This window comes from Aquarana catesbeiana, linkage group LG04 (genome assembly GCF_042186555.1).
Source record: "Aquarana catesbeiana isolate 2022-GZ linkage group LG04, ASM4218655v1, whole genome shotgun sequence".
Taxonomy (NCBI): domain Eukaryota; kingdom Metazoa; phylum Chordata; class Amphibia; order Anura; family Ranidae; genus Aquarana; species Aquarana catesbeiana.
The window spans coordinates 408473368-408501135 of NC_133327.1; the positions used below are offsets into that span (position 1 = coordinate 408473368).

The following is a 27768-nucleotide window of genomic DNA, read 5'->3' on the forward strand; positions in this document are numbered from 1 at the left end:
AGCTCAGCACTACTAAGGTTATAAATACCCGTATTTATGCATCTCTCGGTCTTTTTCTTGGGTTTTTTGGATCTTCCGGCCCTACATCCCCTCCTTCTCTTCGGGGGTACATATTCTCTTTGTTGTATCCTCGGGGGGGCATCTGTCTCCCTCCTCCCTTCTGATAAGCCCCACTGGGATTCCTCCTCAGTGTTCCTCCTCCCCTCCCTCGTTGTCCTAAAAAAGGAACATACTCTGGTTGTTCTTGCCTATCTAATGGTGAGAACCTATTATAGAGAGGCACATCCCCATATCCTTCTGGATACAGATGAGGAGGGGGATATTGCTGCCATTGTCTATACTCATGGGGTGTATTGCCTCTGTAATTTCGGGGGGATGAGTAGTCATAATACCCCCGTGGATATCCTCCTCTTCCCCGTGATGGTGGTCTCGGGGATTGGTGGTAACCCCTTCCTCCTCTTCCCCGTGAGGGGGGTCTGGGTGAATGATATCGATATGAATATGAGGTTTTCTCTACGGTACTGTTCAAATGTGAACACATCCCACCATGTCTTTACCTGTTTTTCAAGCAGGTTTTCAAGTGTTTTTAATACTGTTGAAAGATCTTCTTCATTCATTCAGCCATAGGCTGATCATTAGAGAACACTGACTCGGGGTTAAGTTGTCTATTGGTTAGAAAACTAAACGCATCCATGGCTGCGGGTGGTAAAAATAAAACGTGTATATGTAAAGATATTATGAGATACTGCCCTGCCCACCAATAATATCTCCACCGCGCCTGCTATAAACCAAGAATGAAGGTGAAATCACAAATCCATATATGTGTATATATAGAGAGATGAAAAAATGTGTGGTGAACCGACTCCCCACAGCTAATGTGAAGCTGCCCCTTTAAAATAAATCTAATATAAAATATTTAATCTAGTGTGCCTGTATTGTCACAAACCACCCACAGGCACCCAAAGACAAAATAAGAGGTGCTGTAAATCAATTAAAGTGTTCATGTGCTTCAAACCAGTGATGGTGTGATTGCAGCAATATTAGACCAAATGAAAGCATGGTTTGAACCAGAATCTAAGAAACTTTGGGTGCAAATTGAAAGGGCCACATCGAAGAATAGGGATTTACCCTCCCCTACTCTTAAATTGGTCTAAATTGAGGAATATACAATTAAATTGCCCAAACTTTCCCTCTATAGCAGTGTGATGGAAATATTGGATATCATATTTATATCAATGAGATTCAAGTGGACCATTGCAAGGACTCCAATTTAAACTGCCTTGCCTCATAGGATGTGTATGTGTATGTATGTATGTATATATATAGATATATATATATATATATCTATATATATAGATATATATATCTACGTGTATATGTGGGTATCTATATATATTTCATATATGGGAATATGTTTCTTAATATAACAAAGCTCACCTTAAGAAATGTAGTTACCTTGATTTGAACCCGAGAAGCCCTAGAGGTGTTGATTAGATCAAAGGTTATTGGCAGACCTTAAGGCATTCATTCTTCAGGGGGCCATTAACATGCTTCCAATACACTGATGGGAATCAGGGAAGGTCCCCTAGGTGGTAATCAACTCACCAGGGGCCATTAACATACTACGGTCGGGACTGTTTGGGCTAGGAGATCAAAGGAGATTGTTCATTAATTCATAGACTGGTAGGCACCGAGGGGGTCGCACTGTAACAGCAATGTCCGAGCATGAATTTTGAGACATCTCTTTCATTTGTGGCATCTTCTGATTGGTGGAGAATGCATATAAAAGGAAGTGGGCTAAATGGTTACAGGGAATCCAGCCCGAGAACATCTGAGGGACATGCTGTCTGTGTAAAGTATCTATGTCTATCTTTCTTTCTAACCTTTTTTTAATCCTAGGATTTATCTTATGACTTTGTATATCTTGTATATGTCCATTGAAAACATTTATGAGTTTATGCCTGAATTAACTTTGAATTAACTTTGCAGCCTAGAGCCAACACTATAGAGATATATGATAAATTCTAATCATTCTAACCTTCTTTTTCTGTGTAAATAAATGTAATTTTTATCTTTTTTCCCTGTTATCACTTGTTTTTATTTTTATATAGACAAAGGTTTAATCACTTATATTTGTATCGTTAATCGTTTAAGTGAGGTATAAATATTTCCGGAACAGCAGCGACCCTAGCAGCTTGGGAAAAATTACACATTCAGATAGACCCTAAAACTAATATACGTCAAGTGGATCTACCTCTTTGGATTCATGAATACTTTATCCCAAACCTTAGATTACACCCCTGGTTGCAAGACAACATATTGACATACAAAGACTTACTCACTAAACAACTGGCACCTCCCTCTTATGCCTAAATTCAAATGCAGCACTTTCATGCCACCCACTCAGACATACATTATGAAATACATAAAGACTTATGGCAATATCTGATGACCAACTATGACAAACCAAAAAGGGTTGTCTTGGTTCTATTCTGTCATTTAAAAAAAAATAACTTTGCCAAAACTTTCAATATGACTAACTGGGAAAAAGAACTTGGTTCAGTATATTCACACAAAGACTGGCAAGATGCCATTCAAGCTTGCTACCGCTACTCCCTCTGCACTAATCATTGGGACTTAATGATAAAATACTTCATAGATTCTATCTTGCTCCAGTAAGACTATCTTTAATCTTCTCTTTGGAACCTAACTCTTGTTGGTGGCATTGTGGTTACACATATACTATGGGAATGTAAAAATATACATAGCTTTTGGTACACAGTCTTTAAGCTAATTTCCTCAGTAACTGGCCTTATTATTAAACCTAACCCTCAACTAGCTCGACTCAACCTCTCTATTAACAGTGTACCAACCCAATTTAGAAGCATGATAATCGATATACTCATCCCTGTCCGTTTACCAATAACAGGGAAGTGGAAATCTACTCTAACCCCTAATACTGATGAAGTTATACAAAGGGTTAAAACGCAACACTCCTATGAAAGATACTTTGCAACTCAATCAAATAATTTAAATGCCTTTAATATACAATGATCGCCATGGACCTCAAGATTCCCAGATAGTGATTAATTCTATTAATAAAAACCGTACAAATAATTAACGAGCAATCCTCGCGTCATGGTATAGTTTTATTTGTTTTTCTTTATACTTTATGCCTTTTCACTGTTATGTATGTAGTAGGTTGCCTACAAAAGATGAGAAATATATATTTTTTTCTTTTTTTGATAACAGTCTATAGGTAACCTGTGCATAGTCTTTGCAAGGGTTCATGGCATCCACACTGTGTAGTAGGATGCGCGGGCCCTCCAAATAAAAGTGATACCCTCAGGTGTATTATTTGTTAATAAGCTATATTAATATTGCCCAATATCCTATGCAATGCTACTATTGTAATTTTCATTGTTAAAATTTAATAAAAACTATTTAAAAGAAAATGAAAGCGAGAAGCTGATATGTTAATGTTGCCATGCATGACTGCTAAAAAAATCTGTCTGTTCCAGTTTTAGTAAATGCCCCTCAATGTATACCGACAATAATTTGGATCATGTCACTGAAATCTTTATCCCTGAACTGGACTGATACAGTCACTCTCCTACATTTATACACCGAAACAATTTGCTCTGATGGTTCCTGTGTGTTATTCAGCTTATCACTACTCCTACTTCTATATTTAGTAGCCTTCCTCTAGGTTCCCTAGACAAATTACAGCTAAAATTCTATTTGCTGCCATGGGCATAATAAACAGTTTTCTTGCCCCCAGCTCTTATAAACAGCAAGTCTTTTGTTTCAATGGAAAAACTGAGTAAAAAATCCAGGGCAATGCTAAATGTTGCACACAGCAAAATATATTCTATTGTGGGTTAGAAAGGGAATATATCTGGTTTTGTTTATTGAGCTTCTAGTATAATTAATTATGATTCATAAGAGATGTCCACAGTTCAGCTGATATACATAACTAAACATTTTAAGGGAGAAAGGGATTGCTGAACTGGAGATGATAATGAGGATATTGAATATTGATTGTATCTATTTTTTAGCATCCTGCCAAAATAAAATATACTACATGGAGTAGCAATAAGTCTATAGACATACTTGATCATCAGGGTAGTGTTTGAGACATACTAGCCAAGCAAACAAAAGAAGCAATATTGGACAATTCATCTTCAGTAATTTTAATCATTTAGCTTAAAGGAAGAACAACCACATCCCATTTTTAGCAACAGCATAAAGCCCTTAGGAAATGAGTGATATAGTAGTATTTGCTGTAAAAAAATGTACTTTGATATTCTTCAGTTTGGCTAAACCAAACAGGTTTTGTTTCATTTTTGATAAAAAAAAATATATGCATTTATGTCAGCCTTAACCATATATATTTAATGCATTATTCATCCAAGATACATACTCATTAAACTTTAAATTTTTTGATATTGTTACATCATTATCAATCAGTTCTTTTAAAGCCCAATTCCAGCCAAGGTACAGTATTTCTTGTTTGCTTTGGGTAGCATGGCGAAAGGCTAGAAACTTTCTCTGTTTTTTATTGCTTTTATGCCCTCATTGAGGAATTGTCCCCTACATATTTATTGTGGCGAGAGGAGGTCAGAAAGACAAGAAATTTAATAAAAGCTCTGTAATGAGCTGACAAACAACAACTAAAACTCTTTTTTAAAGTAGAAGAAAGGCTCTGTAAGGTTTACATGCAATCTCGTGACCTCTTGTTTCTCATTTCTTGTTCTGGTGTCACAGGAGTGTCAGTGGTGCTCAATGTAGGGGTAAATCTCCCCAATGGTGTCACAAACAGCAAAACATTCTGCCAGATGTTCTAACTCTTCCTCTCAAAATCTAAAATTTAAAAAAGTTATGGTTGGAATTTTAAAGCAGATCTTTATTTAAATTCATAAGTCCACATTAATAAGTTCCTAACACGTCAAAATATACAGCAACAGCATCATTTGAAAAAATATTAAAAAAATTGTCTCTGAACTCCAAGTCAAGCAGATTTGCCCAGAAGCTTGCTGCAAGCGGGAGGCAAAATTTCCTTTGTATTCTCTCATCCAGTGATTAGCCTGAAACCTTGTATCTTTCTAGCAAGTCGCAAGGCAGGATCAAATCTATGTCAGACATTTTTGAATATAACCAAGAGCTGCAGAGACACCAGGATTTACATTACGTGAGTCCACATTTGAGTCCAGGAAGCAAATGCAGACCTAGAATAATACCTGAGAAAATGAAAGCGCCAACTTTTTAGAGAAAAAAGTGAATGAAGACATGTCAGAGAGAATACTATGTTCTATGTGAGAGGTTTTAAATATCTTTAGGCTGGCGTGATGTACATTTACTTATACAAAAGGTGGTTGGGGTGTCCCTTCCGATGGATCCTTTGAATTATCTGTTAGGTCTACCTTCTTTAGGTGTATCTAAAAAGGCAAATAGGCTAATATCTTATATTTTACTAGCCGCCAAGAGGCTTATCCCACTGTTTAATAAAATATGAGAACCATGGGATCTTTCGGAATTCGGGACACCCATACTACCAAACACGCCCTAATCTTCTATTGATTCTACATTGATTGTGTCTATTTGACTTCTTGAGGTTCTAGATTCTTATCCATAATACGCCTACTATGTACATCAAAGGGAAATGATGCAATTCACACTCGTGCCTAGTTTCTGTGAACACTTTTCTTTTTACTTATAATTGTTATTTTCTATTTTATTTTTCCTTTTTACTATGACTGTTTATAATGCACTTTCATTGATAGTGTAATGTACATTTTGTTACAATTTTGTACTTGTTCTCTGATACCCCAATAAAAATACAATTTTGAAAAAAAAAATATATATATATCTTTAGTCATGCAAACAATGAATATGATATAGGTACAACTCTCTGAAACAATTAGGGACTTTGTTGATTGAAGATCCACTTATATCCTTGTAGACCTGCACACCAGCATCCTGTCGTTAAAGCTAGTGCTTTGTGTTTCCTTGCAGATTGATATCAGTTACTGGAAACCTTTTCACAAAGGGTGGTTAAAAACTGTACTAGACAATGTGTAAAATAATGTTAATTGTACCACTAAGTAGTAAGTCTATTGTATTGTTTTACTATTTAATCATTCTGGGACAGAAATTACCTTATTTGTGATACTATCCTGTTGATAGAATAGCCTCTACCAAAGAAGAAGTACTGCTGCAATGTAGTATTCCTCTGTGTATTTGAGCCCAGAGGCAAATTCACTGTCCATTAATCTATTTGCTCCTTCCACAGAAAAATATGCAAAATATTTATTTAGTTATAATTCCAAAGACTGTTTTCTCTGTAGACTTCTGATGAGTTATATAAAAGAGGCATTCAAATAGGGTCTCAGAAGTGTCCAATTCAGCTAATAGTTTTGAAAGTGAAATTTGTTACATAGTAAAGAGATCAGGGTTCATTTAACAGTATATTGGGGATCATTTAGGTGTACACAGAGCTTTTTTTCTCAGAAAATAGGTGCTGGAACTCACCCTTCCCGGCAAACGCCCCGCCTCAACCTTGCCCACAACCCCGCCCCAACCTTGCCCCCAGCCACACCTTCCTTTAAGGGTGAAAATTACACGTTTTGCAAATAGTGGGTGTGATCGAGGATCAGAACTGGGTATTGCAGAAGGTTCAGAAAAGTACAGGACTCAGAAGTATGTATTGTGCAGTGCTGAGGAGTGCATATCATACCCCTCCCCCCAGCTCTCTCACAAATCTTCCCACCCCCACACAAAAAGCTCTCTCACCTTTTCACAGATTGTCCTACTCCCCCACAACTCTCTGTCACCTCTTGCAGAATGCCACCATCACAGCTCTGTTAGCTGTGCCCGGGTTTTTTTCTCAACAAAGTGACTGTCAGGAAATGTTCCATCCGCTGGTAATACCTGTTATTTGGCATGCAGTACTGAGGTCCACCAGCAGGTGTCTCCTGGCAGTTTGGAACTGTCAGGAGAGCTTTTCCCTGTTAATATTATATCATCTTTGGGCCGCAGTACTGGCGTCCACCAGCGGATGGATCCTGGCAGTGTGGAGCAGACAGTACCTCCTACAATCAGGTGTCACTTGAGGCCAATCACAGGCCTATAAATACCCGGCAAGCATTCACATGTTTGCCTTGATTTCTTCATTGCCTCCTGACCTGCTAGCGATCTGATCCTGTGCTCTGAACCTGATCCTGTCTCCCTGTCCAGATCCCTATCCTGCCCCACCTGTTACCTTGCATCCCTGCCTGCAGTCTGACCCATCCATCCTCTCCCTGTCCTGTATTCCTGACCCCATCTGCTGACCTCCCTGTGTATGACCTTGGCCTGGCTTACGTTTATGTCTCTGGAACATCCCCTGTCCATCTGCTGATCTGCTGTGTATGACCCTGGCCTGGCTATTGTTTATGATCCTGGTATTTCCCATTTATTGCACTTATCTGTCTGTTGTTATTTGTGGGTCTCTGTCTGTGGTTGGTTTTTGCACTGTGTCATATTAGAGTCGGTTGTACAATATTATTCACTTTCTTTAATAAATTATTATATTTTCACGTATACACGTTTGGGTGTCCTCTGTCGCAGATCACACTGTTCTGGTCACACCTGTTCATGACAGTGACGTTCCTGCAGCTCTGCCAATTAGGAATGTAGCACGGAGCAGAGGAGGCGTTTCACTGCAGTTCACTCTGCTCCGTGCTACTCACAGTTGTAACAGGCGGCAGGTGGAGAAAGAAGCCCCCTCCCCAAGCCCCATATTTACAAACAATGTGGGCGCTTGCAGGATCGATTTCCGGGACATCCACCAGGCTGTAAACATCCAGCATTATGTGCCTGCTGACACTAGAATACAGAAGCTGGTGGAGGGAGAGAGTCCTCTACCAGCTTCTGTGTTACATGACAAGCGTGAGAGGACGGGGATGCCAATGGTGGCGGCACCCGTAAAAAAGTTTATGTCTACCTACCCTGTCCACTGGATGACAGTCCTGGTGTGTGATTTCACTGCAGAGAAAACATGAATCAGAAAAATAATGAATCTACTGGTAGGATCAATTGGTAATACAACTATGTTACAGAGGAGGCTTAGAAAAACAAAAATGTATTTCTTAATGTAAGTGCATCATATGTGTTATTTTTTTATTTTGCTTATAGCTACACTTTCACTGTATAATGAAGAAAGCATACTCACTTTGCTCTTTTCTCCTTCAACCCTGTATGCTCCATATATTGCCAACTCTTTTGTCTCCACAGTGCACCAACTCTGTTAGGTCCATCTTCCACCAACTCAGTCTGCTGCTCCTTCATCCTCCAGTGTTGTCTGCTCCACCTTTTGCCTACTATGTTTGCACCATCTTCTACTCGCTTTGTCGTTTCCATCTTCTTACGTTTCTGCCTTCCTTGTTGTCTGCCAACTCTCTTGGCTCCATATTCCTCCCCTTCTGGAGGCTCCATCATCCACCAACTCTGTCTATTCTATTTTCCACCCACTTTGTTTGCTCCATCTTGTCACTTTGTGGGCTCCATCTTCTCCCTTCTGTGGCAGCTCTATCTTCTGGATGCTTTGTCAGATCCAGTTTCATTCACTCTGTACATTCATCCCCCAATTTTCTCAATACAAACCTTTGCACGTTTATTCCACCCCACATTTTGCTCACTTTGTCCATCCTCTGCCCACTTCCTTGTAGACTTTGCTTACATACAACAGCAAGCAATGTTCATAAGCTACAAATTAGCTCCCCAGATTAACCCCCATCCATTGCCCTGCCTATGACAAAGCAGCTCCCTCCAACATCATGAGTGTCTTTTGTACAAGGGAATTACCAAAAAGCGTTTGAGACAAGCTTTGTTTCAGCTTTAATAGAACAATTTTATAATATTGGTTGGGACTTTTTAGGCACATAAAGAAAGTGCTCTCTGATCCGGCTCCTACATAGCTTATAGCGGCTGTTTACAGCTTCTCTCTACTGGCCATACCATGCCTACACACTGCCGTACAGCCTCACAACCACCCGGAGGTGGTGGGAATCAAGCAGGTGGACTCCGGGCCTTTCTTACTTCACAGACAGTGGATGCAGGACATGCGGCTAAGATGGCGCCGGGTCATGAAGAGGTGAAGCGTGGCTCTCCAAACTTGGATGGTGGCTCTCCAGCGCCCGGCTGTGGCTCTCAAGTAACCGCGGTTCTCCAGCACATGATCGTGGCTCTTTGATGCTCGGTCTTAAGCAGTGGGTTTGGGCTGGGTTTTAGCTTTATGTACAGTACCCCAGTACTGTGACATACTGAAGCCAAACGTGCTCCCCCCCTTCAGAGACTGGGCCGCAGGGCAGTATTCCAACATGATAACAACCCCAAACACATCTCCAAGATGACCACTGCCTTGCTAAAGAAGCTGAGGATAAAGGTGATGGACTGGCCAAGCATGTTTCCAGACCTAAACCCAATTGAGCATCTGTGGGGCATCCTCAAACGGAAGGTGGAGGAGAGCAAGGTCTCTAACATTCACCAGCTCCGTGATGTCATCATGGAGGAGTGGAAGAGAACTCCAGTGGCAACATGTGAAGCTCTGGTGAACTCCATTCCCAAAAGAGTTAAGGCAGTGCTGGAAAATAATGGTGGCCACACAAAATATTGACACTTTGGACCCAATTTTGACATTTTTACTTAGGGGTGTACTCACTTTTGTTGTCAGCGGTTTAGACATTAATGGCTGTGTGTTGAGTTATTTTGAGGGGACAGCAAATTTACACTTATACAAGCTGTACACTCACTACTTTACATTGTAGCAAAGTGTAATTCCTTCAGTGATGTCACATGAAAAGACATAATAAAATATTTACAAAAATGTGAGGGTGTGCTCACTTTTGTGAGATACTGTAGGTAACCGCTTCTGGACTAGCCGTCGCAGTTACACTGCAGCAGGTTGGCTCCCCTGCGGAAGCCATCGTAGCTGTACATCGGCTCTTTAAGATGCCACCAGAGGCATGCGAAGCATGACCCATGTCCCCGGAGCGATCGCTCGTGACAGATCGAGAACTGAGATCTGTGTGTGTAAACACACAAATCCCGCTTCAGTCAGGGGAGAGGAGACAGATTGTGTGTTCCTACTAAGTAGAAACAATGATCTCTCTTCTCCTCTAGTCAGCCACATTCCCCCTCTCAGTTACAACACACATAGGGAACACAGTTAACCCCTTGATCACCCCCTAGTGTTAACCCCTTCACTGCCAGTGACATTTATACAGTAATCAGTGCATTTTTATAGCCCAACAAAGTGTCAAAAGTGTCCAATATGCTTATTGCAATGTTGCAGTCCCGATAAAAATTGCAGATCACAGCCATTACTAGTATATTGTATACTAGTGATGGCATGGGATATACTGGGATATTTATTATAACAAAAAGTAAATAATAAAAAAATATATAAATAAATACAAAAATAAATAAATATTGTTTTTTTTTCAAAATTTTCGCTTTTTTATGTTTATAGCACAAAAAAATAAAAACCGCAGAGGGGATCAAATACCACCAAAAGAAAGCTCTATTTGTGGGAAAAAAAGGACATCAATTTTGTTTGTTTACAGCATCGCACGTCCGTGCAATTGTCAGTTAAAGCGATGCAGTGCCGTATCGCAAAAAATGGCATGGTCATTAAGCAGGAAAATCTTCCAGGGCTGAAGTAGTTAATAAGGTCCAATTTAGGCCCAATGTAGATTAATGAGGTGTCTATATAGTGAGTATAGCTTACATATCTCAGACGGGTGAAGGTGCACATGGGCGTCCTCTGCTGATACCGTGCCTCAGTTGCTCTTGTCGCTCTCGTGTTGATGATGGTGCGGGGTGGGGCGGGACACCAAGGCACCCCTCCATCGGGAACTTTTTGGGCATTTCTCTCGCCTGGGAATATCACATGGATTTAGCGGTATTTGTTAACAATAGACGATCTTAATATTAACTGAACTTGTTTATGCATTTAGGGAATGATTTTAATTTTAATTAGGTTCTTATCATAATATTTATATGCTCCATATGTATTTATTGTATTTTCTATAAACTTCTATAAATTTAATTATGGAAAGGGGAGAGGAGGGAGGGGAGGAGAAAGAAGGGAAATAGATCTTTGCGAAAAAATAATGTCTTTATATGAGATTTAAATGCTATCCGTTGATCCTACCAGAAACTCTGTTAGCTTGTTACATTCTGATCTCTTTCTTCTTGGGCCTTTTTCTTATTAGATATATTGTTTTTTATCTCTTTATGAGGTATATAGAATTCCTCCCCACCTCTATGTGTTGGAGAGAGGAGGAGAAGGTAGTATATTCCCATTTTAGGTGGAAAGGCTGATTCTCTGCAGATACAGCTATGCCTGACCTCTGAATTTAGTTGCATTATCTATTTCTGACCTTTACGTTTTGTGAGTTGTTGGTTCTTGACCCTGGCACTTTGTGTGTTGTCCACTTCTGACCCTTGCACTTTTATAAATGTGCACTTACGGTTTAACCTCTGGGTGTTGTGCACTTTGGACCCCTATACTTTTTTAATAAGCACTTGTGATCCCTGCACTTTCTTTAATATACACTTTAGATCCTTACAGGATGTGTGTTGTTCACTTTTTTCACTTGCACTCTGTTTTTTGCATGATTTTTGTACATAGTGCACTGCTGACTTCTGTAGTTGACGCATTGTGCACTCCTAATTCCTCCTCTCTGGATGAGGTATATTTTGGACCTCTGCACTTAGTGCATTGTTCACTCATGATCCTTACACTTTGTGTATTTTGTGCACTCTCGAACCTGGTGTTTTGCGTGGTGTGCACTTTTGACCCCTGCACGGGGTGCATTGTTCACTCTTTATTCCTGCATCTTGTGTTTTGTGTGTTTCTTGGTTCATTTTTGATCTTTTTCACTTTCACGACTTTTGCGTTATGAGTGTTTTACACTTTTGATCTGTGCATGGACCACTTCTGATCTTTTTGCTCTGTGTGTTGTTAAAAAAAAAAAAAAAGGAGAAAGGAAGGGGAAGAAAGGGGGGAGAAAGGGAAGGGAAGGGGAAGGAAGAGAATAGAAAAAGGGAAAGGGGAAGAGATAGGAGAGAGGAGGGGAAGAGAAGGAAAGGAGAAGAGAAGAAGGAAGGGCGCTATTCCCTAAAACGATTATATTAAATATCTTTTGCGTGTCGCTTTGCAGCGTGAGTGCTCGACCTGTGGCCCTCCGGCTGTTGCGGAGCTGGGGGTCCCATCATGCATCAGCCTTTGGGAGTCATAATATTTGTTTCCACGCCCATTTCTTTATGTGCCTAAAAAATCGTAATCCCGCCAATATTATAATTTTTTTCATTTTGTTCAAGGTATAAGGCACTGCTTCATCAGCCCGGACTATTAATTTTTGTTTTAACTTTGTCTCAACTGGAACACAGTTAATCAACTTTTAAATGTACATTTTCTAAACTGTGTGAAAAAAATAAAGAGAGAGAAGATGATTGGTTGCTACTGGAAACAGTCATAGTTGAGATAGAACTTGTCCCAGACACTTTTCAATAATCCCCCTACATCTTCAGAGAATTGTGTTGCTTATAGGCCCTGTTCTATATTAGTGGAACATGTAGCTTGTTGGTGTGAGCTAGCTGATCAGCAAATATCCTGACACTTTGAGAAAAGCTGCTCTTTGCCTATACATTTTATTGATGCACCATTGTGTAGTCTAGAAATGGATGCGTATGTTGTACATGTATTTATAAATTTGTACATTTCATGCAAATCATTTTCTATTTATATCAGATTCCTAAAAAAAAAGTAATAACACTTTTACAATAGATTTTATTACATTATGAAGCATATATATTAAGCTAACATACAAAATGTGCTAAAGGATTGCCAAAATAGTTTTAAAAAGAAAGTTCAACCAAAAGAGTCCAATTAGTGTGAAATCCAAATGGTAATACGGTGACTTGAAAAATTATTCATACTCCTTGAAATTTTCCACATTTTGTCATGTTACAACCAAAAACTTAAATGTATTTTATAGGGATTTTATGTGATAGACCAATGAATGGTATTTGATAAATGGTTTTCAAATTTTGTTACAAATAAATATCTGAAAAGTTTACTTACTCTGATACCCGTAACTAAAATCTAGTGGAACCAATTGCCTTCAGAAGTCAATTAACTAGTAAACTAGTTAGTAAACTAGAGTCCATCTGTGTGTAGGTTAATCTCAATATAAATACAGCTGTTCTGTGAAGCCCTTAGAGGTTTGTTAGAGAACCTTAGTGAACAAACAGCATCATAAAGGTCAAGGAACATGCCAGACAGGTCAGGGATAAAGTTGTGGAGGAGTTTAAAGCAGGGTTAGGTTATAAAAAAATATCCCAAGCTTTGAACATCCCACGCATCGCACAAAACACTGTTCAAGCCATCATCCAAAAACAGAAAGAGTATGGCACAACTGCAAAACTACCAAGACATGGCCCTCCACCTAAACTGACAGGACAGACAAGGAGAGCATTAATCAGAGAAGCAGCCAAGAGGCCCATGGTAACATTGGAGGAGCTGCAGGGAACCACAGCTCAGGTGGGAGAATCTGTCCACAGGACAACTATTAATTGTGCGCTCCACAAATCTAGCCTTTATGTAAAAGTGGCAAGAAAAAATCTGTTGTTGAAGGAAAGCCATAAGAAGTCCCATTTGCAGTTTGCGTGAAGCCATGTGGGGAACACAGCAAACATGTGGAGGAAGGGGCTCAGCTCAGATGAGACCCAAATTAAACTTTTTGGCCTAAAAGCAAAACCCTATGTTTGGCGGAAAACTAACAATGCACATCACTCTGAACACACCATCTCCACTGTGAAACATGGTGGTGACAGCATCATGTTGTGTGGATGCTTTTCTTCAGCAGGGAAAGGGAAGCTCAGAGTTGATGGGGAGATGGATGGAGTCAAGTACAGGGTAATCTTAGAAAAAAACTTGTTAAGGTCCGCAAAAGACTTGAGAGTGGGGCAGAGCTTCACCTTCCAGCGGGACAACTACCCTAAAAATACAGCCAGAGCTACAATGGAATAGTTTAGATCAAAGCATATTCATGTGTTAGAATGACTCAGTCAAAGTCCAAACCTGAATCAAATTGAGAATATGTGGCAAGACTTGAAAATTGCTGTTCAAAGGTGCTCTCCATCCAATCTCACAGAGCTTGAGCTATTTTGAAAAGACGAATGGGCAAAAATGTCACTCTTTAGATGTTCAAAGCTATTAGAGACATGCCCAAAAAGACCTGCAGCTGTAATTGCAGAGAAAGGCGGTTCCACAAAGTATTTACTCATGGGGGCTGAATACAAATGCATGTCACACTTTTCAGATATTTATTTGTAAAAAATTTTGAAAACCATTTATCATTTTCTTTCCACTTCACAATTATCTGCCATTTTGTGTTGGTCTATGACATAAAATCCCAATAAAATACATTTATGTTTTTGGTTGTAACATGACAAAATGTGAAAAATTTCAAGGGGTATGAATACTAGATTATATCTATGATTATTAAATACATAATATGTATTTTACCCATTCATTTTACAGGATTTTCTATGCTCTGATTTTCTGCAATGTTGGGCTGGAAAACTTGAATATTTTATTTCTGTTCTTTTTCAGACTTGCGGAACTATGATAGCAACTGGAGGAGTTATAACAGGACTGGCAGCCTTAAAAAGGCAAGATTCAGCCAGATCCCAGCATCTCCTTTCCCGGCCTATATCTCCACCAGCTGAGAAGAAGCCTATAAGACGTCGTCCAAGAGCAGATGTAGTGATTGTTAGAGGGAAAATTCGACTTTACTCTCCTTCTGGATTCTTTCTGATTTTGGGGGTCTTGATTTCTGTAGCAGGAATTGCAATGGCAGTTCTTGGTTACTGGCCTCAAAAAGAAACATTTTTAACATCAGAGCTTGCTTTAGAGGTTAATAAAACAGAAATACTTCGAGAAACTGGGATGATGGTAAGATTTTTTGAACAGCATTTGCATTCTGAGAGAATGAAAATGCTGGGTCCTTTCACAATGGGTATTGGAATATTTATCTTTATTTGTGCTAATGCTATACTTCATGAAAATCGTGATAAGGAGACAAAAGTTATTCATATGAGGGATATATATTCAACTGTTATAGATGTTCATAGCATGAGGATCAAAGAGCAGAAGCATCTAAATGGAGCTTTCTCTGGCTTTTATGGGGAAACTGAGTTACATCATTCTGACAATCCTTGTGCATCCAAATTGGCTGCCAATACTATTGCATCTTTTCCTGGAAGCTACAGGAGTTGCAGCTCTATTGATATTGAAGAGAACTTTCCCAGGGAGAGCAAAGGTTTTACTAATCTTCTGCCTCCGCTTCTTATGGAAAGATCAGGCTCAGTGTTTGGCCTTCATAGTCATTCTAACAGGAGTGGAGATGATAAAAATAGCAGCTCCAAGAAATGTGAAACTAAGTCCATAGTGTCGTCTTCAATCAATGCTTTCACATTGCCCGTAATAAAACTGAATAACTGTGTTATTGATGAGCCTGATATAGACAACATTACAGAAGACTCAGAAATCAACAGTAGCAGGCTGAGGAAAGTGTCAATGGATTCATTAGCATTACCTATACCTGATGATGGAAACAGACAATATAAACCTCCCAATACACCTTTATCACGTAGCATCTCTTTTATGGAACCACTCAGAAGTGACTCTTCTTTAGCTCCTGCACCAAATAATGGTAAGCTTTTATCCCCAGGTGCTGCTCCAAAACAATTTGGATCCAACACTTCTTTGCATATTTTATCTTCACATTCTAAATCTTTAGACTTAGACAGAGGTCCTTCTACACTTACAGTTCAAGCTGAACAAAGAAAGCATCCAAGCTGGCCAAGGCTTGATCGTAGTAACAGCAAGGGGTACATGAAACTTGAGAACAAAGAAGATCCAATGGACAGGTTGATTGTACCCCAGGCCCCTCCAGCAAAAAAAGACTACACCAACAAGGAAAAACTGCTCATGATCTCAAGATCACATAATAACTTAAGTTTTGAACATGATGAGTTTTTAAGTAATAACCTTAAGAGGGGTACATCAGAAACAAGATTTTAAATTTTAGCTAAAGACTTGTAACTCCCATATAAAATATAATTTGGATATATATATATATATATATATATATATATATATATATATATATATATATATATATATATATATATATATATATATATAATGCTGATGGTACTTGATTATGTTCTCAGGCCTGTAGCAGGAAATTCTCAATAACATAGCATATATGATTTGTTCCCATGATAATTCCTATGTTGTGCTCACAGTTCCATGAATGTTAGATTACCAAGCATCATTAGTGGATCATTGGTTTTCTAAGATTTACCCTAACCATTTTGGTCAAGCTTGCAAACAGACATACCTGGAGCCAGCCTCATCCTAGGGAAAATAGTAATTGTTTTTAAAATCCATTTAGAATAGTTAATCTTACTACAGAAACTGGTTGGCCAGGGGCTGAGGTCACAACGTGCCCACAGACAAAAATGAATTTATCTAAGTTGTATATCAAGCAGCGATCATCTCATACCTATGGATAGCTGAAGCATCTAGCATTTTCAGGAACAGTTATTTCTTATGAAATGCTATTGATGATGCTGTGAACGGTACAGCTGTAAAGAAACAATGGAAAGACATTTATTTGCCATTATATTCTTTGTTGATGTTCCTAAAATGTAAGTGCCATTGAAATAACTTTTGTTCTCTTCCCACCTCCTCACACTCCTATTGGCTCATCATTATGATGAGCTGTCTTACAGGCCAATATAAAAATGCAGAATCCGGGAAAGGGTGAGCAAGCATTTTGCTTTTGTTCCAGAGGCCAAGCCACATAAAAAAAAAGAAAATGTATGCAAGAATCTTATCATTCAGGCTTAAGTTATCATAAGGCCTCATGCACACAGGATGTTAACATAACGTTATGAAAACGCCAGTATCTTTGCAGTGATTTTTTAAAACTTTTTTCAGCTTTTTTCAACATTTTTGCAATAGCGTTTTGTAGCGTTTATTAGCGTTTTTTAGTGTTTTTCCGTGTTAGCCTTTTTTTTGCGTTTTTTTTTTCAAATTTATTTTTTTTTTTTCAGTGGCTCAAAAACGTTAAAAAACGTTGATGAGTGACGTTTTTGAGCGTTTTTGAGCGTTTATCAGCGTTAGAGTGTTTTTACAGCTGAAAAACGTCTCTCAGAACCCACTGGTCCTGGATTTTTTTTACAGCTTAAAAACGCCTATGCCATTTGCAGCTCAAAAATGCCTAGGTGGGCATGAAGCCATAGACTAACATAGACAGGCCTTTTTAAGCTGCAAAAAATGCTCAAAAAAGCAGCTGTAAAAACGTCCGTGTGCATGAGGCTTTAATGCGTAGACTTACTTATAAAATAATCAGATTTTCCCACTGTTATACCTACTTAAGAACTTCAAAACACCATGGCAGGAGTTAATAAAAAGTGTCTGAGAAAAAGCGTTGTCTCAACTGGATCATATTTATTCAGCGTTTGCACATTTTTTCTGTGTGTGAAAAAAAAAAAAAAGAAAGATAGAAGCTAATTTGTTGCTATAGACAATAACATCAGAACTTGTTTCAGATAGTTTTTATTAATATTTCTGCGTGTGTTATTAGTAGAAGTTTAGCCAGTTGATGGGGTAGTTAGTATTCAAGGGACTTCTCACTTCTAATGCTTATCTCCTCCAGAGTCATCCTCGAGTTAAATAAGTAAAGCTAAATAAAGGGGTACTGTAGATATAAATCTGCCATAGGTAAACCTTCAGAATCATAATAAAACAATTTAGACTGTACGTAAGCTGAACTGGTTCACGTTAACCTAACAGCAACCAATAAGACTCCTTCTGAACTAATGATACTGAAATTTAATTTGGATGATTGATATGGCTTATTGTACTTTGCACTTCATCATTAGCCTTTGTATTACCTTACTACTTGGACAGTTTATGGTGTAAAGCTTATCAGCAGAATAAACCCATCTGCGCGGATTATGTTCTGATCAGATTGACTGATTTTAGGATATCTTTAAATATTAGCTTTGTTGAATTCAGCCTGCCCATTTTTACCTTTTCTTTGGTAAGACTAGAAAGGACAAGAGTCCATCCTTTTCTAACAATGGAAACCAGCCTAGCGTAGTAGTCTACTATCCAGTATATGTCAATATCAACACAGGAGTGTTATTTGTTGTGATGGTTATGTGTAACTTAGATAACTTCAGGGGTTGCAATCTGATTGCTCTTAACAAAGATGTGAGTTTTATCAAAATATAACGCACCAACATGATTTTAGGAGTTATTCTTAATATCACTCCCCTCTCACGCAAGCACTTTATGCTTGCACCTATGTAACTTGCACCCTGAACATATTCCCTTCAGGCTAGAGTGATATTTCACAAGAAGAAACCAAAAAGAGGAATGCATGACGGTTGTATTATCCTTACAATTACCCAGCATTTAATAATTGAATAAATGCTTTATAGATGAGAAAAATGTATTATTTACAAGCATGTGCAACAGCTTTATGCCCAATTTCCACTGTATTAAAGCCTAAGCTTAGTAAAAAAAAAAAAAAAATCAGCACAAGGGCCAATACTTACAGTCAATAAAATATGTCCCCTGTGCTACTTTCTAAGGTTTTAGTTGAAATCCTCTGATCCCCCCTATCCCTGCAGGTGCCTGGGATTATTATGGTCTGAGGGACCCGACATATGCATTCATCGAATTCCAACTATGCCTGCCCTTTTTGCCCACCTCCTCTATTGATAGAAGCCATACTATAGCTTCCATGAATGAAAAACAATCTATGAATGGAAGACCAGCAGATAAATGAAAGGTCCACCTCCACCTACATATGACATGTCCCTCAGCTCATAATAACCCCCTCAGCACCAGCAGATCATGGCTGTGGTTGTAGGGGGGGGCAAGAGGACTGAGGATTTCAACTATAACCTCATTCAGCAGCACAAAAGACAATTCCCATTGATTGTAAAATACATTAATTGTACTAAGTTTAAAAAAAAATACTTTTTGACTAAACTTTGGATGGATTTTTTTTTTAAATTTGGCGCAGGGTTCCCTTTAATTTCCATATCAAACCCGAAGGGCCTGGTATGGATTTTAGGGGGACCCCCACGCAATTTTTTTAAAAATTTTGGTTCGGGGTTCCCCTTAATATTCATACCAGACCCAAAGGGCCTGGTAATGGACTGGGGGGGATTCCACACTCTTTTTTTCAATGATTTTTATCTATATTGCCAAGACCCGACAATTCATTACAGCCGCGATCAGTTTTACATGACAATTTTTCCTTTAGAAATGTAATTTTGCTGTGGTACTGTTCCAAACACGAGAAAAATGCGCCACTTTACAGGCATACTATAGACACCCCCCCAGGCACGATATTTAAAAGAATATTTCATTTTTATTGTTTCACTTTAAGCATTAAAATAATTGCTGCTCTCAAAAAAACTGCCGTTTTTTAAAAAATTTTCATTGATACATGTCCCCTGGGGCAGGACCCGGGTCCCCAAACACTTTTTATGACAATAACTTGTATATAAGCCTTTACAATGAACACTTTTGATTTTTCATGTTAATGTCCCATAGACTTTAACGGTGTTCCGGCGGCTTTCGAATTTGCCCCGAACACCGCATATTGTTCGGTGTTCGCAGAACATACGAACAACCAAAGTTCGGCCCGAACTTGTGCCCTAACCTTAAGAGTATGTATAGCCAAAAAAATCTTTGAAGTTTTGGATAGAGGAGGAATGGGTAATACCTCTAATACATCTGCCATTTTCCTTTTTTAATGTCAATGTACCTTTGGAGAAGTTTCCTTTCACTTCCTGGTCCAGAGATAGAGCAGAAAGTTAGATAAAAAATATCCAAAACTAATTGAGAGGAATTCTTCTCTTAGAATGTTCTTCTCAGAATAGGTGTCCTCAATGGAAGATTTTCCTTTAGCTCTTGTTCTGGGGACAACTCAAAATTTTTGGATTTCCCTCAATTTCTTTCTCAGTGACAATGGTCACCAATTCAAAAAGAGTTGTGAATCTTCTCAATGGGGACAAAGACTAAAATGAAAAATTGAAAGAGGGTCTAACCCTTCCCCACGCTATCCAAAACAAAACAAAAATAGCTTTTGCCTAGCGATATACTTGCCCTAAGCCCCTGTAATTGGACAAAACGGGAATAGTTAACAAAAATTTTACAATTCTTAACGTTTTTACCACACTGTAGTTGTAGTTTTTTTAACAGTTGCCTTTAAGTATTCCTGGTATTTGGCTTCTTTACATTTTTAGTTTTACACTGTTTCCATATATTAATAATACAGGCAAAGCTTGAAATAAGCTTGCCAATGTTACAATGAAATATTACAAATTTAAAAGCCTTCATTACTATCTGAGGAAAGACTCACTTTATTGCCTGAAGATTAAGCATCCTGTACATATCGTTCCTATGCTCTCTCAAATCCCTAATCCATGGCTAGAGCCACAAGAAGTCCTGAGAAAGTATTGATGTTCTCAAAAGTCAAAGCTTTAACAGCCCCCTTACTTTTACATGATTGCTCTTGGATCAGGTGATTGACCCCTTCATTTCTAAGATCACTGGAGACCAGGAATGGAGGGGTGTCACATGTTTCCTAATACCTGGAAGTACTGGTGCCTAGCAACAGATTAGGATGATAGCGGTGGTAGTCAAGCCTTTGAGTTGAGGATTAAAAAAGCATGCTTATTCTGCCTACTATAAAGTGTTACTTTTGCTTTGTTTAGGCAATTTACAAATTGATTTCAACTATATGTAAATATAAAGAAGCATTATATGCTAAATGTTTAAGAGTATTACCCAATTCTATTTTCTATAGGTGCTACTGTCAATTTAGCTATCTTTTTTGTCTTATAGCTCTTTATACATTAGAAGTGTTTATATTGATATACAGGCATATATATTATTTTTTCTACTGACAAAAATTACATATTGTGACCAAATGAACAACATTAATAATAAACAGTCTTTAGTTTGGTTTGTGTAAGCCAAAGAAGTGTTCCAATGAAATTCTACCCCTTTCATTTCCTATTTTAAAAGACGATTTTACCAAAGCAGTTGTTGTTTATTATGTACTCTATAGGCTGTTTTATATATAGTAGACAAAGTTACTGAGTGGTGCTACATGGACAACACAGTTATTGAACAATTGCAGGACACAACATAAACCAATCAGTGAGCTACTAATGTAACTGAGCAAACACAGTAGCTGTGCTAAAATCAGGTATTTCACTCAGGAGTTCTCGGTAAACCACAACCAGAATCCAGAATCTAGAGAGCAGCTAGAGTGTGGGCGGCTGGATGTGTACCTAAAGTGTTACTAAACTCACAACAGTAAAATCAGTCTGTATATGCAGTAAAGCATGCTTGTTATACTCACTGTGGAACCTAAGGGGTTAATCCTCCACACTGTGTAAAAAGGCTATTTGATTCTGCCTTCTCTGATCCTCCCCTTCTTTCATTGTCCCCAAGGCATCTCATGATAGAACAGAGCCTTGGGGCACTCTGCACATGCTCAGTTTGGTGTGTATTGCTAGAGAGTTTTTTTGGATTTTTTGGGGAGGCATGTGGTCAGCACAGGGCCAATCAGCACTGTCCAGACAGAGGGTCAGGGGCCATGCAGTCTCAAAGGACAGTCAGAGTAGAATGAAAACTCATTACAAGCTTTAACCAGACACTGATAGAAGTCACAAGACTGCTATATACTGCTGATGAGAAAAAATATTTAGCGGTTTATATTTATAAAAATAATTGAATTTCCATGTTCTGTGTACTGTGTGAGATCAGATATAGTGAATGCAGTGCCCTGGGTTTAGCAACACTTTAATAAAGCCTGGCCGTGTATACTCCTAATTCTCTCTCCACTTCTGTATTACAAGTCACACTGGGACTCTTAGCCCGGGTTCACACCTATGCGAATTAGATGTGCATTTCCGCACATCTAATTCGCATAGCAGGAGAATGTGACCGGGTCCCTATGGAGTCGGTTCACATATCTCCGGGACGGCTGCGGAGTGCACTGCACAAAAACGTGCGTCTTTGGCTCCGTTTCAGGCATAGAATCGGCCCTGATTCATCCCTGAAACAGGGAAAAGGGACGCACAGCGCTCCTGTGCGATCCGCAGCCCGTTGTAGTGTGAACCCGGGCTCAGGGCAGGTTTTGAATCTAATTGGTGGTTAATTGGTGGCTGTGGAAAACTTACATTAAGCATTCTGTATGCAAGAGATGGGAGGCACCATATAAATTCTTGGATGAAAAAAGTTTTGGGCAGATAAACTATGAATGTACCAAACATTCTCCTAAAGCGTGGCCTCATGAGTAGCTGTCAGAAGATTTCCACATTCAAACTTTCTTTTTCACACACTCAGCACAACTAGAATGCAGAGTTAGCACAATGAGTGGATCCATGTATCTGTAAAAGTAACTAACCCCATTCACCTAAAACTGCAGGGTTTAACTTATTTGGTGTAACAGACCTCAAATGAACCCCCTGACATTACCAAAGGGCAACTCATAACATTCAATGAATATAATATTACAGAAAAATGACATTGCAACAGGACATGCAACAAGAGAGACTCTGACATGCTACAAGAAATGGTGAGAAACTGTATGTATGCTACATGAGATGATCAGAAACTGTGAATTTAAGACAAGTGTTGTTGGAGATGGAGAGCATGTGGGAGCATGTTTCAGGAGACAGTCAGAGACTAGAAATACATAGAGATTGGAGATACACTGGACTGCTAGTGATCACTGCTATTATGCTAATATACTGTTGCTACTTTCCAAACCTATGTTTCCACATGTGTGCTCCCTAGTGCCCCCATTAATAAAAAAACTATTTTCACATCTGATATTTCTCTCAACAAAATCTATTAGAAAATATCAGTGTAAAAAATATTAAAAGAAAAGGAATGGACAGCACAAAAAAAAGTAAGATAGAAAGAGTAAAAGAAATAAACCAAATCATTTTTCTACTAGAAGTTAGTCCAAAGAATACCCAGGGGGCTGCATAGTAATTGCTGATGGGCCACATGGTGTGGCACCAGGACCTAAAAAGTTGAAGTTTAAATAGTAGACATAAGCAACATATGACATGATTGGTAATATAACTGACCCACTTCCGTTCTTACCAGATTGGGCAAGCTCCTTTTTTTAACAATAGAAAACTGTCCTCCCCCTCAGAATCTATCACACAAACCATTAGGCATTTTGGATGGCGTCTACAAAGCAAGAGAGTTAAAGATTGTAAGCTGTGTTATCCTGATTGAAGCCAGTAGGCATTTCAGCACTGAGCTAGTAATGCAAATGGAAAAGCCAACAACATGGGCTCAAGCTTCAAAAACATTAACCCAGTTTAGTGTGAAAAAGTAATCTGAAAATGATATCTGTCCCTCCTATACTCACTGGGTTTCTGCTTTATTAATTAAAAAAAAATTGGGTAGTCATGAAGGTTGGGGATCAGACAGCTTCTGCTGTGAATTATCTGATATTCCTAGATATTGACAAGGTTGGTTCATTCATGTTTATTAAAGAGATTTATCATTGAAAAAAAAAACGAGTCTTCTCATTGTCACATTTGGAGTAATTGAAGATTCTCATTTCACAATTTTATCTGAAATAATACGTACATTATTCAAACTTATTTAGTAATACAAAAACAATATAAAACATGCAACTCCTATTAGCCAATTGTCTTTTGTTAATATGAATGAAATAAAGGATTCAGTGTGCTAAAATTACTATATTAAACATTGCCATTGTTACTTCAGCTGCCTTAATAAAGAGTCCTATCAAATCACTGGGTGATAAGCATTAAACTAAGCCTGTATTTTACCCATTGCATACAAAGTAACACATTAGCTTTATAGGAGGCATCATAGACAGGCTATATTAACCTTACCTACCACCCCAATATGTTGTCTGAGCACCATAAAACTCCTGTGCAGATTTAGACCTTCTGCAATTTTAACAGATGGCAGTGGAAAGAGGTTTCCATAGTCCTGCGCAGGTTTCAAATTCAGAAAGTCCAAAGCGTCACCGAACTCAGCATGCACCTCCCCACTGCCATGTGACAGTGTTTGGGACTGGCCATTGATCACCCAAGAATCCAGTAAAGCATTATGGCAGGAAGAGAGTCATGGATTCTCTCCAATCCTGGAAGCACTGGATAATTCACAAGTGATTACATGCTGTCTATGGTAGCTCTTACAAAGCCAATCGGGTATTTTCCTAATATGGAAAAGGACAGGTTCACGTTGAATCTAGAAAAAGGAAGCTGTGCTATGCACTAGCTGTTTGCATATACTGTAACTGTTTCTGAATATGTGCCTAATTCATTATCCCCATGGAATTTTTTTCCATATACAAAAGTATGTGAAAACTAGCTAATGTCCTATTCCTTTTAAGTGGATGTGTTCATTTTTATGCTTTTCATACTGCTGAAGGTTCATATAATATGAATTGATAAACATTGTTCCCTGCAAGGTCTTGATCCCAAGACTGACAAATCACCAGGGATTGTTTTAAAATGTTTTAATGGTAAAATGAACCCATAATAGTGATAGTTTAGTCCCACCATGCTGCTAATCTGCAATAGGGTATCCCAAGTAGAAGCACAGCTCTTTGTTTGCTCAGACCCATGTCACAAACCATGGAACAAGGAGAGACCCTGCCAGGTAATGGATATAAAGGTGCAGGGTTATTTAGGTATTTAATATAGTAAGCGACATCAAAATCATCAAAGTCAAGCCACAAATTCATATGCACGAGACACTGTGATAGCTGTTGTTAAAGTGGAAATCTAGACAAGAATGAAAATCTCCCACAGTGCTTTGGAGCAATCTAGTTTTTGAAAAACCAATAGCAATGCTGAAACCAAATAGACTTTCCTCTGAATGCAAATTAAAAAGAAAAAAAATATTTGAGCATTCACTACACACAATATGAACATATGTTAATATAGAAAAATGTATCATAAAAATATACAAGTAAATAAATAGAAAAAAGCGTATTTGGTAATCAATTTTTGACTTGCCAGAACATATATATTTGATGCTGCCACTCCCAATTTAATATATACCGGGGAGCTTGGGGTGAGATATACTGGCTTTTGTTTGACTTTATTTTTTTTTTTAATTTTTTGATTACTACTGCATAAATGTTCACACTTTTATTATTGTTTTAAATACATGTCTGTTTTACAAAGAAATAATCTACATATATTTTACAAAGGGATCAATCTGACATACCTCCACTGAGTAGGAATATGTCCCTTTTTGTGAGTAAATCTACAATGCTATCTATTCAGCTATTATCTCACCCTCCATTAAGCTGACGCCCTTGCTTAATCCTCACATCCTTCTGGCTATAAGCTGTAAATACTGTAAATAAAAAATTATCCTATTAAAAAAAGAACAAAAAACTGTTTAAAACATTTATATTTTCACCTAGGATACTTAATACCATACACAGACACATTATACATGACCTGTAAGATTCTGAATCACCTGGTTGGGTTTGGAGTTTTATGTGTTTCTCCAATAAATATTACTTTTTCAGAGTGGTTCTCAATGTATTACTAATTTGATAATAAAGACTGCTATTGCTATTGCATTTTTTATAGATTGTTTTTATATAGCCTTGGAGTATACCTGTGAACAAATATTTTATTTCATAATAAAACATTTATGGTACTGTAAATATTCTCAAAATAAAATAGTTTCATAAAAAATTTATCATTTCTATGTATACATAATTTTGGTCTGTACCTAGCTGGATGGTTCCTTTTGTTAGCTTGGAAAGTATTCAAATTATTGTTGATTTAGTTTGTGTTAAAAATTGTGGATATTTCCATTAGCGTCTATTTTATGGGTGTCAAACAAAGCAGGAAGTGAGCTGAAATCACCTCAGGAGGACACAGAAAGCAAAAATAACAATAACTTTAGTAGAATATATAATACCTGAAATCCAAGTTTCTTCCAGCCAATCATGCAATGTCATAGATTTTTCATCTTCTTGCTCAGCCTCAGTGGTGGGTGGTCCTCATTGCTGCACAGAATGGTACTTATGTAATGATGTGAATGCCATTCTGTGCAGTAGTACTATGAGCCCAGGCCAACTTTGGATACATTGGCAGGGTCCATGATGGCCTGCACTTACAGGAAGTGGGTTAAAAAAAAATAGCACTGGACCTAGGAGCTATGAGTTTGTATGACACAGTGTTGGACAGGAGATTAGTATTGCAATGGACGTAATTTTTATTTATTTTTATAAGTGCTGAGAAATAATTTTATTTAACAAAGAAAAAAAAAAATATTGGAGATCTGATTTAACTGCAGTAGAGAAAAAAAACTAGCAGGGGTACCTGGATCACTAGACTAGCAGAACACAATTACAAATTATTTGGCAAATAGTACAATTTATATAATATTTTTTTGAGTTTTGTATTTAGCTGTTTACCTGGAATCCAGCTTTAAAAAAAATAATTTTTCTCCTTTTAACAATTGTTTGCACACATAACAGAAAGTCAAACTCTGTTTCAAGATTTCAGAAAAGATGTTATTTTATTATAATGTGCTGATGTCACACTCATCAGCTCTTGTTAAAGTTTTTAGATAAACTGTGAAATTCAGATTTGCTGAGAAGAGTGCATTCACTGGAAAAACATACAACAAATAGGTATTTAATAACAAATGGAGATTTTTTTTTTAAATTACATTTCATAAAGTGATTTATATTTAAATGTTATGGATATATTTTTAATTCATATTTGACGCTTTTAGATAAAGTAAATTGAAAATATTTATTAATTATACCATATACTATGAATTTGTTGATTATTTTATAATATATATATTCAAAAGTTTATATTTTAACTGAAAACATGTATTATGCAGTCACTATGTGTTCTGTATGACAAAGAGATTAAAAATATGTAACATTATTCAGAGGAAAATGCACTGATCCTTAGAAAGGTGTTGTGATAGGATTGTGTGAATATTATAGAGCACCATTGGTTCTCTTCCAGAGATCAGTTTTGTTCAGAGATTGCAAGACAGCACGATAGGTATTAGGGTACATGTAGGCATAGTATCTTTTGAATCATTCATTAGACCTCTCATGCACCCGTACTCACACAGATTTCATTAATCTCATATTTTCAGATATACTGTCCTTTCTCTATTGCCCAGCATTTTGACTGATAAACAGATAATCTACTTTAGTGACCCTCATCTTGTTGACTAACTTGATACTTATCTTTAGATGTTATTTTACAAATGACACCTTCAACAAAATGTGACTTTGAGATATTAGGGCCTTACTGTACATTGTAAAAGGTTTAGTGGTTACAGCGTGTAATAATATAATAGTAAATGTTTACTGGTCATATATATATATATATATATATATATATATATATATATATATATATATATATTATATATATATAATATTGCCAAAAGTATTGGGACACCTGCCTTTACATGTACATGAACTTAATGGCATCCCAGTCTTCGTCCGTAAGGACGGCCCACCCTTTGCAGCTATAACAGCTTCAACTCTTCTGGGAAGGCTGTACACAAGGTTTAGGAGTGTGTCTATGGGAATGTTTGACCATTCTTCCAGA

At 37.8% G+C, this 27768-nt stretch overlaps 1 protein-coding gene across 7 annotated transcripts in view; it reads left to right on the forward strand.

Annotated features, from left to right (window-relative positions):
• The window catches only part of TMEM200A (transmembrane protein 200A), a 273341-nt gene that overhangs the window by 183007 nt on the left and 62566 nt on the right, over nucleotides 1–27768 (forward strand). For 3 of the 7 annotated variants that reach the window (XM_073627259.1, XM_073627260.1, XM_073627261.1), the window contains one exon: nucleotides 14663–27515. The exons of the other annotated variants lie outside the window; for them this stretch is intronic. In XM_073627259.1, the coding sequence (XP_073483360.1) occupies nucleotides 14675–16135 (1461 nt within the window). In that variant the 5' untranslated portion in view covers nucleotides 14663–14674 and the 3' untranslated portion in view covers nucleotides 16136–27515. Of the gene's footprint in view, nucleotides 1–14662; nucleotides 27516–27768 lie in introns of those variants that run through there. 7 annotated transcript variants of the gene reach the window in all.